At 34.2% G+C, this 16,878-nt stretch overlaps 1 protein-coding gene across 3 annotated transcripts in view; it reads right to left on the bottom strand.

Moving 5' to 3' along the window:
- Positions 1-3,311: 3,311 nt before the first annotated feature.
- The window catches only part of LOC140439270 (uncharacterized), a 77,249-nt gene continuing 63,682 nt past the window's right edge, over positions 3,312-16,878 (bottom strand). Inside the window, exons 5-11 of one of the 3 annotated variants that reach the window (XM_072529085.1) lie at positions 14,885-15,044; positions 14,560-14,745; positions 9,149-9,386; positions 8,765-9,093; positions 8,469-8,689; positions 8,236-8,416; positions 3,312-7,637 (exon numbers count right to left, since the gene is read on the bottom strand). In XM_072529085.1, coding sequence (XP_072385186.1) covers positions 7,272-7,637; positions 8,236-8,416; positions 8,469-8,689; positions 8,765-9,093; positions 9,149-9,386; positions 14,560-14,745; positions 14,885-15,044 — 1,681 coding nt within the window. In that variant the 3' untranslated portion in view covers positions 3,312-7,271. Of the gene's footprint in view, positions 7,638-8,235; positions 8,417-8,468; positions 8,690-8,764; positions 9,100-9,148; positions 9,387-14,559; positions 14,746-14,884; positions 15,045-16,878 lie in introns of all 3 variants that reach the window. The other 2 variants (XM_072529084.1, XM_072529086.1) reach the window with 2 other exon arrangements.

Here is a 16,878-nt window from a genome sequence, read left to right as displayed (position 1 = left end):
ACAGTCTTTATTTTCACTTTGAATAAGTTTGTTTCGCACATCTAAGTACAATTTATTTGTACTTACTGTATAAATATGTGTAAATATAAATGATTGTAATCGAGTGTTATAGTAATTGTTTATTTTTAAAACTTTTTAATAAATTGTTTCACAAACGTTTTTTTTTATATTATCCCAAAAAAAAATATTCATCAGGAGAAATATGAAGCGTTCATAAATTGGTATTGTGCAAAATCCGAATGAAAACAGATATATGTGATAACAAACACCAGTATACACCACAAAGATAAAAGTTGAAAGCTTGCAGGATAACTCCAGCGAAAAAGCAGAAACACATATATTACAGGGAGTCGAAGAAAGCTGGGCAAAAATTAAGTCTAAAATCATAGCCTCGGACAAGGAAGTTCTTGGCGAAAGAAATATAAATATAAATAAATCGTTCTCAAGGCGAAGAACTCCATGGTTTTGTACAGAAGTGAAGAAAAAATGCAAAGAAAGAAATGGAACATAATTTTTACGGTCTGCAAAAGGAAATATCGCGCTTCATAAGAGATCATAGAACGGAGGTAAAGGAAGTAGTAGAACCAAAACACATAGAAAAGGGTACGTGGATTGATTATCTAAAAAAGCTCTATGCGGAGGAAGAACGAACGACGCTAGAACCGGAAACACCAGAACTTACCACAAATGTAGAACTTAGTATAAATGTACAGAAAGTTCGGAAAATACTTGAAAACCTGAAAAACAGAAAAGCAGCAGGTAAAGAGGGGATACCAAATGAACTACTGAAATATTGTGGAGCAGCAATGACAGAACAATTAACAACATTAATTAATAATTTATAAAACACAATAAAATACCAGAAGAAACAAGTGCTAATAAATCAGAGGATAAGTTTAGCAAATTAACAAGCAATTATAAAGCAAATTACTGAGAAATCACTAGAATATAATGGACCAGCATTTCTGTATCTGATTGACCTAAAGAAAGCGCTTGACAGAGTAGGACTCAAAGATGTAATCCATCTTCTGTATAATAGAGAAGTTCCCCTAAATATTATAAAAACTATCTAATATTACCAAAACAACAAAATGTAAGTCGGAATGGATGGACAACGGACAACTTACACAACCTATAGAAATAGGCAGCGGAATAAGACGAGAAGATTCATTGAGCCCCACGCTCTTCAATTTAATCATGGATGAAATCATCAAAAACGTTACCAAAGGAAGAGGATACAGAATGGGAAAGAAAGAAATAAAAATAATCTGTTATGCAGACGACGCAATATTAATAGTCCAAGATGAAGATAGGCTGCAAAGACTAGTCCACAGATTTAACATAAGAACAAAAGTTAATATGACAATCTCATCTCAGAAAACTAAATCAATAGTAGTCAGCAAAGAACCAACCAGATGTAAAATAGAAAAGAAGTGAGAGATCACGTACAAAAAGAAAATAGACTGGCAGGATGCCTTAATAACACTATATGGCGAAACAGACACATTAACACTGAGATAAAGTCAAGAATTTATAAAGCCAGTGTAAGACCAATAATGACATATGCCACAGAAACAAGACCCGACACAGCCACAAAGCAAAGGCTTCTGGAAACGGCAGAGATGAGAGTACTAAGAAGAATTACAGGAAATACGCTGGGAGATCGAAAGAGAAGTGAAGACATTAGAAGAAAACACAAACTAGAAAAAAAAAGAATGAAATAATCACATAAGCAGAATTGCTTATAAAGAGGAAGAAGAAGAAAAATATTCTGTTGTCAACAGAATATTTTTCTTCTTCTTGAATGTATTATTTTCCTTCTCCGTTAGTCTTTTTCTGTTATCTTTTCAGTTTCAATTTTGAACGTTTGGAGGGGATAACAAATATGTTATTCTTAGATCTGTACGTTCAGTTGTGATTTACTAAGGTTATAGAGCAAAAAATATCAGCATGATCGTGAAAAAATTAAGTTATTGATGATCGAGCTGATTTAGAACAGCAAGGCTCTTCAACAGATTGTGAAGAAATAGTTGATAAATTATTAGCATCGTTGCGAACAAATGAAGCCAGTTACAAACAAGTTAATCTAGAATGACAAGAATTTTCATCATATTCTGAACCTTTTGGTAGTAACAATTCTACATGATCTTACTTTGGATTCATCGCTTTATGATATTGCGTTTCTCAAACGAAGAAGAATAAGCTACTTATATACAAACAGAGATTGATGAGAGTTCTGAGTCTGATAACGAGGATGAAGTTGCATGTGTTTTGGAGAATATTTCTAGTTTTTGGAAAAATACAATTATTACCCCAAACATAAATAAATAAATAAACATAGATATATAATGTATTTGGAATGTTTTTATCAGGTTGCTTGTTTTGTTTTTTGTTTCAACCGGTTTCTTAGGAACACAAAACAAAGCTGCTGTAAATTTGTTAATGTCTATAAGAGGATAGTGTCATTTTTAAGTCGTGTGAACTATTGCCGTTTGTTGCTAACATTTTGCTATTGTTTTAATCAAAATGCAACGGAATCGAGAAATTTGACTAATGAAGACTGTGCTCAAATAGTGGTTTTGTGAGAAGAAGGTTGGAGTTACAGAAATTTAGGGGAACGGTTCGCCGTACACCATATCAGTCTTACGAATGATGGAACGGTACAGAGAACGGTAGTAACTCTAGACGTACAAGACAATGTCGACATCGTGTAACAACGCCTGTTTTATGACTTCGCACCTTAATATAACGATTTTTAACTACCAGAAGCTTACAATTAATAATTTATTGAATTATTTTAATATAATATGACTTGTTTAAAATATAAATAATAAATAAATAATAAAATTACTTACATCAATTTTAAAAATACAGAAAATATAGTATGAATCAGTGGCGCACCCAGGGGGGGGGGTTGGAGGTGAAACCCCCCCCTCCCAGGACCCTATTCCGACGCCTACTGTACCATTTTTTTTTTAATTGCTGAACGTTCCATGTTACCAAATTCATATTGCTATTTCGTCGCATGTTTTGTCTTTGTTTAGATCTGTCAGTTTTCTGAGGTATACTCCTAGGATTGATATCATATCTGTATTTTTTTCGAGTATGGAGTTGTTGGCCCCATATCTCAATCCCATTTCAGGAGAATCGGGTGATTTTTTATCAAGGTTTTCTTCCTCTTTTCCAAAATATACCTATTTTTCTAAAATGGTAATCGGATTACACTCTGTTGGTAAACATGTTAGTTTTTTAAAGCTTTCCAATGTCTGTATTTTAATAGACATTTTAATGAAACAACTAACAAAACACCATAAAATAAAAAAATATTTATTTACAATTGAAAACGGATCCTATGTGTAATAAGTTATAAAATCTAACCACTAACGCTTTAAAAATATTGGCACATGGGTGGCCTGCATGTTTTACAGTTAAAAATATAAACATCGAGATTCAACCTAAGAACAAATTTGAGTTGTCTACTTAAGTATATAAAATAACCAAATGTATTTACAACTAGAAAAGAAAAATAATGGTCACTTTTGATTTTTATAACTATGTTATGAATGCAGCTAGAGTACAGAACATTTTGTGAGATGTAGAGCTGGAAATATCACATCCGGTTGAAGAGACCATATAAAGTGTTGCAAAATGTTTATTATACAAAGGAATAAAAGTTTGATATATTTCACTAACTTTTTACAAAACCCTTATTGCAATATAAAATAAATTTAACTTATTTTTATCGATCTCATAAAGGATTATGACAATTTACCTAATTACATGGAACAAAGCAAAACATATTATTTGCATAATAATTCTTCCATATAATAACGTATCCTTTTTTATATTATTTGTTTATTGGATTGCAAAATACTCTTTACTATTAATCTGTCAATATGTATGAGTAAAATAAAGTTTTATTGTAAACAGAAACAAAATATAATGCTGGACGCAGAAGGCAATACTTAATGCTTAATTCTTAGATGGACCAACCAATTGAATATTGTATCGTTAGGAAAATTTTGGATGTATAAAGTTCTAAAAAACACAATGTTTATTTAAAATATATCACGTTTTTTTTCATTTGTATATAAACTTTAAGCGTTCAACAAATAAGTTAAAAATATTAATGATATTCGTACGATATAAAGTAAAAAATAAATTCTAATATATCCGCATAGCTAATATGTATTTCATAATGTTTGACACCGCGCCAAAGAGTCAAAAGCAGCACACCATTTCTATGAAGACAGATTTATTCCATTATCTATTTATACTCCCATCATTCTGATATTATCTTGCTAATTTATTAAAATTTGTCAACCTACCTAAATATATATTTATTTTGATCCGTTAACTTGACGTAAATGTCGTCTACCTACACCTCAGTAAGTATAAATATGTCTGTCGTCTTTATTTTACAAGTGGGGACTGTAGTATGCTGTTGTGCATCTAATATTCCATTAGGTACTGTTAGTTTCAACCTATTCCTATATGACAAGAGTTACTGAATCTATTAAACCCATTACTTATGGGGTGGCTACTGATTAGTGATTAAATAGGTGTGGTAAAAAGTTTTTTGTTTGCTGCTATACAAGTGTTATTTACATAAATGTGAGTTGATGCAGTGATATAGATGAAAGATGTTAGTGAAACTGTGAATTACAAGTAAAAGAGATCTACTGAAAACTGGAAAGAAGTTGCGAAACATGTGGTTAAATAATAGGGGAAAATGTATAAATTTATAAAAGAAATTATAGTACCATCGGTGATTTCTCTAGACTTTTTCGGTAGTTCATGTAATTTCATTACTACTTACTATTTCATTACTAATTACTACTTAAAGTCATCCATAACCGAATATATCACAAACTGGACATATACGTTAATAATACACAATTTGGTTTTCGCAAAGGCCTAGGAACACGTGAAGCTCTTTTTTCACTTAATATACCAATACAAAGATGCCTGGACGTCAATCAAGATATATACGCATGTTTTATTGACTATAATAAAGCATTCGATAAAGTACGACATAAACATTTAATGAATGTCCTGAAATCAAAGAAGATTGACTACAACGACCTCAGGATCATATCAAATTTATACTATAAACAGCGAGCAAAAGTACGTGTTAACGAACAGCTGTCAGAAGAAATTGAAATTAGATGTGGAGTAAGACAGGGATGCGTATTGTCGCCAATTCTTTTCAACGCCTACTCCGAAGAGGTCCTGAAAAAAGCTCTTGAGGGTGAAACAGCTGGAATAAAGGAAAATGGAGTTCCCATTAACAACATTAGATATGCGGACGACACTGTGATTTTAGCCGAAAACATTGAAGATCTTCAGAGACTGGTGACCAGAATAGCAGAGTATGGAAAAGAGTATGGTCTAACAATGAATGTCAAGAAGACGAAATTTATGAGAATATCGAAAACTCAAAGAAATAACGAGAATCTTCTAATAAACGAAACCAACGTCGAACAAGTGGACAAATATGCATACCTGGGAACAATGATTAACTCCACAAATGATTACAATCAGGAGATAAAAATAAGAATAGAAAAGGCTAGAGCAAATTTCAACAAAATGAGAAGAGTTCTATGTACCAGGGATTTAAAACTGGAACTAAGAGTTAGGTTGGCGAGGTGCTATGTTTTTTCGACCTTATTTTATGGAATGGAATCTTGGACCTTGAATGCTACATCAATGAAAAAACTGGAATCATTTGAGCTGTGGGTGTACAGAAGAATTCTGAAAATATCATGGACAGAACACGTCACAAACAAAGAGGTTCTGAGAAGGATGAACAAAGAAATGGAAATTTTAAATTCAATAAAAACAAAAAAATTGGAATATCTCGGACATATTACACGTGGAGAGAAATACACCTTGCTCCAACTGATCATGCAGGGAAAGATCCAAGGAAAGAGAAGCATAGGGAGGCGTAGAATGTCATGGCTGCGCAACCTGAGAGAGTGGTACGGATGTACATCAAATGAACTTTTCAGAGCAGCCGTCTCAAAAGTTCGAATAGCTATGATGATTGCCGACCTCCGCCGCGGAGATGGCACTTGAAGAAGATGTAATTTCAGCGAAGAGTATTAAAAGAGTGTGATGCTATAGATTAAATTGTCTATTTCCTTTAACATGTAAGTTTATTTAAACACTAACAAATTACCTTAACATTTGAGGATCATTTCGTAGAATATAGTTTTCCTTTGAATATATATACATATATATATATATATATATATATATATATATATATATATATATATATATATATATATATATATATATATATATATATATATATATATATATAAATACAATGCTGTCAGACATTAGGAAATACGGTATAGTAGCTAAAATTACTCAATATGTTTGAGGTTATAAGCTATCCGGATAATTTATCAACATATAAATTTGAAGGGCTTTTCAGGAAATAATGTTCATCTAATTTATCTTAAATAATGAAAAAGTTAAAAAAAAGTCGGTGTTTTTATTGTTTTTCACTAACCGATTTTAAATTATTTCACGGTATAGGGTGTCAGAATTTCGGGCAATTTTTCTATAAGCACAGTGAAAAATAAATTTTAATTATACATTTTAGTTTCAGTGTTATAAAAAATTAAAACATGTCTTAGTCATTATAGAATTAAAAATGCAATGAAAATAATGTTTGTGTAAAAACAGTTACATTTCAACTAAGCAAAACTTAACAGGCAGAATCTAATTTGATATAATCTATAAACAGCCAGGAACATGTACAAATCACGTGTAAACAATTACACGTGAACAGATCGTGCTTCACGCTACAGAGGTTAGGTGTAACTTGTCTCTTCTGTAGTTATTTTATGATCCAATTAATTTGGACGATTCCAATCATTCGAATCTATCGATGAAAAGTTGGAAAATGAATATACCTTGTGAAAGATGATCATGCAATGATTTTTCTTGACTGTGAATATATTACAATAGGGCAGAGACTTTTAATGCTAATAATATTTACAGATAAACATTAAGTTGGCAGGTGCTATGAGTCGAGAAAGTACAAAGAAACCTTTGGGCCAGTAAGTCACCATGTAGGAGTAAAATGACAACTTACAAAACAGTAAGAAAATGTGACTAAGAATTTAAAGGGAAATTGAATAGATAAAAATCTGGAGGCTATTTTAAGTTAATCAACAAAGGAAAATTTTAATGAAAACCTAAAGCAGTCACTGTGAATAGAGTCAGCCACCCTGTATACACCAGTCTATATTTCCCTATTGTGCTCTACTAGCTATACTTCCAGGAGTTCGGGCAGGCAACCGCCTTCTTCCAGCCAGAAGCTTATTCAGTCCTCTAGGCTCCTCCGTTGTCGTGCTGGAGCTCGGAGCCGCAGCTTCGGTTTCGTCACTTTCTTCTTCAGCAGCCTCTGCAGCTGCTTCCGTTGAAGATGGCTCTTGTGGGGCTTCACTGGATGGATTTTCGGTAGATTGACCGGGACGTTTTCGGCCTAGAAGTGGGTTGACTCTACGCACTTGGACTGGAGCGCTTGCTGCAGTTTTCTGACGTGGCTGAACATTAATTCTGTTTTTATTTCGTAAACGGCTTAATGGTGAATTATCTACTGCGGCTGGTGCTTCTTCCTGTAGGCATAAAAAAATAATTGCAATAACACGTATTTCTTTAAAAAACACTTTTTTTGTGTGAAATCAACGTGTCTTGATCACTTGGGGTTAATAACATGGACACAATTTACAATAATTTCTACATTCAATATACAGGGTTAATACAAACAGTTAGTACATTTTATATATGTAAGTAACAAAGAATAAATAAACAGTCAGTTCACTGGTTTATATTAGAGCAAAGTCTTTTAAAAACTTTAAAATACTATCAAATCAGGAAAACAGAATGTTTTTTAGATTTCGTTCCAGGTTATGTTACCAATAAAAAATATTAAATAGTTGGAGATACTACATAGTGCGATTTTAGGAGATTTACAGATGAGTCGTAACGATGGGTTGCTTTTGAGTCCAGATCTTATTATGTAACTCAGATAGTTTGTGCGTAAATCAAGATTTTTTAAAATGTTTTAAGACATTTTATTTGGTCTGATTGCTGGGTTTGTGAATAAAAAATGGCTTGGTTTAGTTATATAATGTTAAAAGGAAGATTAAAATTTTTTTTTAATGCAGTTGATAATAACAAATAGAAAGCTTATCTTGATAATCTATAAATTACCTTTGGTTCATCGTGAGTTTCGGCTTCTTCATCACCAGCAACATTATCTTCTACCGGGGCAGCTGCTTCAGTAGTACTTGTAGTTGTCCTACTTCTACTTCCACCTATGTTAATCCTAGCTCCTGGTCTTAATGGTCTCACAGCTGATCCTCCGCTAATCCTCCTCGGTTTGGCAGTAGTGCTAAAAAAATTAACACAATAATTATTCTGTTATATTATCTGTATATATTTACCTTGAGTCTGCGGGCGAAGATGCGTCATCCTTATTGTCATCATGTTCCGTTGATGGCGCAGCTGTTGTACGGCTTCTAGTTCTTAAACCTGGTCGTGACTTGGGAAGGGAAGCCCTAGATGGCGCTGAAGTACTTGATTCTTCTTTGGGCTCATCGGAGGGAGCTGCAGTAGTCCTTGTTCGTGTTCTGGAAGAACTGAATCGAGATCTGTTCACCGTAGGCTAGAAAATATTTTAAAAAATTTGTATATCTGATAAATATTATACAGTATTTAGATACGATGTTTAATAACTTACCCTTGACTGTCCAACAGGTTTAACTTCTTCCTGATTGACAGGTTCTTCAGCCGATGGGGCGGCAGTTGTTCTTGTTCGAGACCTTCCTCCAAAGCTGGGTCTTCCGTATTTACTCTTTTTAGGTTCGGAAGCAGATGCTTCGGTAGTGGTAGTAGTGGTTGTTGATTTTCTTCCTCCAAGGGTGCGTCTACCAGCACCGAATTTATTCCTTCCAAAACCTGTGGGCGCTTCAGTTGAAGGTGGGGGTGGTGGAGTAGTGGTAGTGGTAGTTGTTGTAGTTGTTGTTGTGGTTGTAGTAGTAGTTGTAGTGCTCGATGTCGCTTCAGTCTCTGTAACTGGCGTAAAAAATGTTTATTATGTCTTGTAAAATATTTCAAATATTACTTGTTGAGACTTCATCTGTCGATTCCTCCGTCGATCCAGTACTTTCTTCACCTTCTCCGAAGAGTTTTTGTGTTCCTTGGGAAATAGCATATAGATCTAAAGCAACTTTATCCATAGGAGACATGGCAGTTGTTGTAGGGTCAAAAATTGTTCCAGTAGTATCTTTTTCTGGAGTACTTGCTACTTCTTCATCTCCTTTTTCCGGAACCGGAGATTCTTTTTCAACCGATTCTGGTGCCTTTAAATGAGAAACTGTTAGTTTTTAATTTTATTAGTTGTTGCGTTAGTCGTTTAATTAGCCATACCATCGTAACAAATACAAATAAATAAAGGGGTAAGTTTGAATGTTCTACGACCTAAACTTTTAATTATGTGTTATAAAATGATTTATTAAAAGGGTTACTTAAACTACCAAACATCTAGTTTAGAGGTGAATACAAATAAATAAAGGGGTAAATTTGGATGTTCTACGACTTAAACTTTTAATTATGTGTTATAAGATGATTTAATCAAAAGGTTACTTAAACTACCAAACATCTACTTTGGAGATGATAAGTACTTTTCTAACCTAGCAACCAAATTATACCCAATAAATCTAGTTTCCACCTTTTTAAAAATAATGAATTAGCCAGAAGGAAGATCTTTATCTTTATAACGAAATTATTAGAAATAAGTTAAATATCAACACAAAAGCTATAGAGAAGCTAATATAAAAAGAGAAAACAACAAAGTGAACAAATTAAACAGAATAAATAAAACAGGTTTCGGAGGAAAAACGGGGTACCGATATCCTTTTTGTAATAAAAATTGAAGAAATGCCCATTGGTTTCTAAAAATTAAATTGGATTTCTAGAAATAAATCTTAGTTCAGTCAACAAATCCTATCCTCAAATCCTTCAAGTCACAATGTGCCGGATAACCACTGGGTGTTGCATATATTGGGTGTGCCCTATGTAGCAGACAAGTGTTTCTGGTGGCTTAAATATAGAATATGTTTAAGCACAGCTACATGGCAATACAAGCAGGGGTAGAAGGCACCTAGAAACCGGAAAGAGAGCCTGTACTGATGCGTCAAAGGGAGCTCATTTGGTTCACGAATGGGTCCAAAATGGAGGAGCTGGCAGGTGCTGGAATATATGGTAGCGGAATCAGATTTGAATCTGGCCAGGCTCTCACCTCTCATGCATCAGTCTTTCAGGCCGAGATGTTTGCGATCATGGTATGTACTCAGGAGATAATAGGTAGGGTTTGCTCAGGCAGGACCATTTCCGTCTGCTCTGACAGTCAAGCAGCACTAAGTCAGTTCTAAGCTGGTTCTTGAGTGCAAGAGAGCACTTACTGATGTTGCGCTAACCAATAGAGTTAACTTAGTATGTGTACCGGAACACACAGGCGTGGAATGGAACAAAAGAAGGCTAGGCTCCACATAGTGGGGTCGTCCAAGAGTGGTACAGCCCAACTTCTCCTTCTAGACTGTAGAAGATGCTCTCTGGTGGTCAGTATGCTTACCGGCCACTGTAGACTCAGGAGGCACTTTCATCTGCTTGGATTAGCGGATGGCCCACGGTGCCGTCTGTGTAATGAGGAGGAGGAAACCTCTTCACATGGCCTCTGAGAGTGCCCGGCACTGGCCTACCAGAGGTGGCAGATACTGAGTTCGGCCTTTATGCAACCTAGCCAAGTGAGAGAGTTATCCTTTTAAAGAGACTTGTGGCTTTCTGTGAGAACACAAGCTAACTAAAGGATTAGACGCTCGGAACGGCAGAAGAGCTGGGATTTGGAACCCTGCTGATTATATCAGATATGATAGGGGTGATACAATGGATCCGTCTTAGGTGGTCTAAGTGTCTGAAGACACAAATGGGCCCTGCCCCGATCTAGCATAACCAAAACGGGTAGAAGGCGCCCAGAAACCTTCCCAATACTCCAAGACTGGCGATTTTAGCGATGGATTTACTCCTCATTTCCAGAAAAAGAAGCAACAAAATTGCAAAAACTGGAAATAGCTTCGGATATCTCCTGGAAATAATTCACAAGTAACACAACTACGAAAAAGATAGAGCATAGTTATCGCAGTACTTAGTGAGATGTTAAAGAAATGAGAAAGGAACTAAATAAAAGGAGATTAAGTACATTTATATAGTAGAGACAAGACTTGGGAAAAGTGGGTACATCTGCTTCAACTCATGATGCAACTATAGACGTAAAAGAGAAATTTTTTGGAAATAGGGTGAAGTCGGAAAGATATATTCTTATTGCATATGTTTAATGAACGAATGTGAAGAAAAAAGCAAAGTGCAATGATAGGAAACATGGAGAATATATACTAAATGACAACGGCATGCATCTTGTAGACCTGCGTAGACAACATTCATCTAAAATACAAAATGGATATTTTAAACATAAAGAAATCCACAAATATATGTGGGAATAGAGGACAAAGGACTTAAAATTTATTATTGATCACTGCTTAATCAGATAGCTACATTATTGTGAAGAGAAGTTTGTCGATCAAACGACCACGTACTCAAAACTGTACTACCATAAAATACAAAATGTATAACAGAGAAGAAAAAACAAACTTTCAAAATTGAAACAGTATAAATATAACCTACAAAATTTTTATGACAATTCAAGTTTTCTTGTAAAAAAAATGCAAAATATAAAAAAAGATAAAAATAAATACCTACAGAATCATGACAGTATATATATATATATATATATATATATATATATATATATAGGTGTGTATATATAAATATAAGTACAAATTAACATCTACAAAAAAGAAGATAGAAAGAATTGTTTAAACTACAGAGCTACGTGTCATAAATTCACCCTCAAAACTCTATGGAAAAATATTAAAAAATAAAATTAAAAAGAGATGACAAATGTAGAAGAACAAAATAGCTTTCGTGCAGGCAGATCCTGTGTAGACCATAGACATATAATACAAGATAGACTGACTGCTACAATACAGTTGCGTTTCCCCAGAGCGACAGAGAAAACTGACGCAAAGCAGTCCATGAATCTTTGTCTAATGGGCCGGGTTTATCGACCACGTGACCTTTTCATTCTTCATTTAGGTCATAAAGGTCATTAGGTCTTCATATATAAAAGAAGAAGTCAGCAACAAGAATATACCAACACTAATGGATTAATAGAAGTTCACAGACACATCATCATCATCATCATGACAACCTCTTCTGTCCACTGCTAAAAATAGGTCTCCCATTTTTCGCCACTCTTCACTGTTCTGTGCGTCTTGTTGCCATTTCTTTGATATTCGTTTAATGTCGTTCATCCAGCGTATTGGTGATCGTCCTCTGCTGCGTTTGTCTTCTCTTGGGTGCCAGTCAATTAGTTTTCTGGTCCATCTTGAGTTTTTTAGTCTTGCTATGTGACCTGCCCAATTCCATTTCAGCTTGGTTCTTTTCCTTAGGTCTTGGTTCCTTATTTTGTCTTTTTTTGTCACGCCGAGAATCGATCTTTCCATGCTCCTTTGTGTCACTCGCATTTTTAGTGCTGTTTTTTTTGTAAGACTGAGAGTTCCTGCTCCTTATGTCATAATAGGAAGAACGCATTGGTCAAATGTCTTCCGTTTCATAGCTCTTAAAGATGTCTCTTAGTGAACCATACGCCGCCCAAACAAGTGTTATTCGTCGTTGAAATTCACAGGTCTGATTATCCTTGCGTATTCTGATTTCATGACCAAGATATATGTACTTTTCTGTCAATTCTACCACTTGATTTTGGATGGTTAGGTGTTCGCTGGGAACCAAATTTGTCATAAATTTGTTCTCACTGATGTTCATTTTTAGACCTATTGTTGAAGATACGTTTTCTAATTCTTGTAGAATTTGTTGTGCTTCACGCAGATCTTCAGTAATAAGTACTATATTGTCGGCAAAACGCAGATGATTGAGTATTTCCCCGTCTATTTTTATTCCTCTATATTCCCACTTTAGCATTTTAAAGGCGTATTCGAGGACCGTTATAAATAATTTAGGAGAGAGAGTGTGGCCCTGCCTCACACCTCGCTTTATATGAATTTCTCTGGTGGTATCATGTAGTTTTACACGCATTGTGACGTTTTGGTAGAATGTTTGTACTAACTTTATAAGCCGGTAGTCTATTCTACTATTGTTCAGAGCAGTTAAAATGCTGTCTAATTCCACGGAATCGAAGGCTTTATGAAAGTCTACGAAGATAAGTACCAGTGATCTGTTATATTCTATAGATTTTTTTATTAAAGTTTTTACTGTTTGTAGGTGATCGTTTGTTCCGAATTTTGAGCGGAAGCCAGCTTGATCTCGGGACTGGTAGAAATCCAACTTTTTTTGTAGTCTTGTCATAATTATTCGGGTAAACATTTTATAGATGTGGTTTAATAAGCTGATTGGTCTATAATTTTCTAGGTCGCCTTGTCTCCTTTCTTGTGTAGTAAAATTGTTACTGCATTGTTCCATGTTTCCGGTATGCAACAGTCTGTTAGACAAAGATTAAACAAAATTTTTATTTGGTTGAGAAGGACACGCCAGCCCATATTTATAGCTTCTATTACGACTCCATCTTCTCCTGGTGCTTTGTTGTTTTTCATATTTTTCCTTGCGTCTTAGATTTCACTTAATGTGATCTCTGGCATGAGCTCTGAACCCTTGTTGATGATTTTGCGTGATGCGGTGGCTTCCAAGTTCGTTTGGCCTTCCTTTTGACTTGTGTATAGTTCTTGATAGAAGTCTTCAACAATGTGTAGTAGTTCTTCTCTAGTTGAGGTTCTTTTCACTCTATATTTGTTCTTTAGTTTGTATATTTCACATTTTCCATTGTTTAGCCGTCTTTTCAGGACTTTCAGACTTTTATTCTCTTCTATAGTTTGGCGGATCTTTTCATTCTTAAATTTTCTTTAGTCTTTCCTTATAGCTTCGTAGATTTTCTTCGAAGTTCTTTCTTTTCTGAAAAACTCAGAATTTTCCGAGGCCGAATAAGTCGTATATCAATTTTGGCCAAAAAGCTCTAACGAATAAACAACAACAACAGGTTGTTTATTTTTTTTTAATTTATTTATTTTAATTTTTTTTAAATTCTTTTCTTTTAAAGATATATTTTGGAATAGAAAAACTTTTTAAAGTTGAGATACAGGTAAAGATAAATGGTGGACGTAGATCTCCCACAGATATGGAATGATAAGACATGAAAATAATTCATGATTCAGGAATAATATGTATATAACTAAGTGAATTTTATGAAACCGTTAGTTTGCTTCTTCATAGTCTAGTACTACTACTGATCAAACTAATTAGTTATATTTGCACTACTATTATTAAGATAAATTAAAGTTTATTCTATGCAATATTGTTAAAAGGTGCATCTTTTTAGTGCATTTATATTATACAATTGATTTTATTTACTGGTAGGTCGTATTCGATGCGCTCGTTGGGTATGGCTCCCAAAAAACGTACCGGTCCTTCAGGAAGTTCTTGAGGAAATGATGGTTTACTTTGGCTGCTTCCTCCATTATGAGTATTGAAACTATCACTGTCGACTAAATCCAGAGATGGACGGTGGACGTTGACTCGGGTGCGACCTCTGGACGCCTGAAATCGGTAATATGTATGAAGATAATGTTAAAAGAGCTTTTCGTGATTTATTATTTTTAGTTGAAATGTATGACGAATTGTTAAACACAACAAAGTTTTTTCAAAATGATTTTTTTTTATAAAATTTTGATCTTACTTGAGATTCATCAGAAGTAGTGTCGACCTCAGTTGAAGGCAACGCGTTCGAATCACCCGCTGGCCTTCCTCTTCCTCGGCCTCTGTTGGGCGCTCCTGTTCCGGCACTGGAGGCTTTTGTTTCCTCTTCAGGCAAGGGAGTGGTGTTTAGATTTCTGCTTCTGTAATTAATCAGTATTCTAAATATTCTAATCGGTTTTTTAATCGATGAAAGTTGAAATTCCGGTTGACGGTGCAGTTGAATCAATATCAGAAATATTTATTGAATATAAAAGGAGAACTCTAGTTCACGGAAACTCATTATTGTATATTAAAAACAAATAGTACAATGTTAAACTAAGTGATAAAGTATTTGTTAGAAAATTATATAAATAAGCACATTTGATATAGAAAGTACAAACTGAACGCTATTAAGATGGATGCGTGCCTGCACCCATGGCATAATCTGTCTTTTTAATGAATCTTTAAAACTTTTTTGGATTTAATGAAGAATTTTTTAAACGATGGTATGAAGATGGCTTTGTAAGCCAAAAGCGCCAAGCTAGGAATGTCATGTATCAATATATATAATATAGAATTAGTATTTCTTGGGTTTAGGTTCAATAATAATTTGTCCATTGAAATCAACGTTTTGGCAGGATTGATTTCGGCAACGTTGATTTCAATAGACAATAGAGAGTTATCAAGTAAAATTTTATCCTTCCGTTATTTTGACACGTAAACGCTATTTTTTTACGGTATAATTTTTAACGGATATGTAATTTTAGAGTTATCAAATGTTCGAATACATGGATTTCAAACATTAAGAAATAAGAGAACTTCTATATGTATTCCGCAAAAACGATTTGTACATGACCAGGTACACTTCTTTTAATATAATTTAAAGCCACTGGCTCCATCTATGAAAAATCGGTTTAAATAATCATTACCAACCAACATGGCGACCAACAGAAATTGTGGATCATTTAAGTACCTTTCATTTATATATTTTTTATTTTTATACAGTTACGTTATTGCTGTTTTATTATACTGCATGGTTTTATGGATGATTACGGAATATTTCTTGATAGTAATCTCATCGTTATGTGGTAAAGGTTTTTGAAAAAAACTGTATAAAACATTATGTACACGATCGTGTACAATTGTACTGGAAGGTAAATTTCAGTTAGTTGTTTGTGTACACAATCGTTTACAACTGTATTCAGAGGCTATTTTGGATTCGAATCAAATGTGTGTTGATTACAGGCAAAAGTTACAACAAAATTTTTCTTTACAGGCTTAAGAAACTCAAAAGCATCGATTTTTATGCGAGACCTGACAGTTGACAAATATGTGAAAAATTTGATGCAGAAATTAGACAACGGGGACTTTTCGGATCTCTTCGATTTGTCCGAAGGTTAAGCTGATGATGAAGATCTATTAGAAGAAGCAGAAAATGTGGAAAGCCGCATTGAAGACATATTTGCTGCAATGGATCCACAAGATGACAATAATGAAGATGAGCTTCGAGAAGATGAGTTTCGAGAAGATGAAATATTCGACGACGTAGGTGTAATAGGAGAAGATACTATCAACAGAAATGATGAAAATACTTTTGCGTATTTAACGACTAAAAACCAAATTCAATGGACAGAAAGACAAACTGTCCCACTAGCAATGCAAAATTGGACCAATCCTCAAGATGAACATAGCGATACAGAAGTTAAGTTGCCTATTGAATATTTCTCAAGATATATCCCAGCAGCTTTATTCGAAACTGTTGCAGAGAAAACAAATCTGTATGCCCAGCAATGTAACGATTTTAATTTTGCACACACGAATTTAAAAGAAATTGAGATCCTTATAGGTTTACATATCATAATGGGATGTTTGAAACAGCCTAGAATACATTTATATTGTGATAATGCTATAGGTATGAGCACTTTTATAAACTTTTATGTCCAGAAACAGATTCTATAAACTCAGAAAATATTTACACATAGTAAATAACTTAGA

Source organism: Diabrotica undecimpunctata, chromosome 4 (genome assembly GCF_040954645.1).
Source record: "Diabrotica undecimpunctata isolate CICGRU chromosome 4, icDiaUnde3, whole genome shotgun sequence".
Lineage (NCBI taxonomy): Eukaryota > Metazoa > Arthropoda > Insecta > Coleoptera > Chrysomelidae > Diabrotica > Diabrotica undecimpunctata.
Note: the sequence above shows the minus strand (reverse complement) of the source record. Positions and strands in the feature narration are given on the sequence as shown.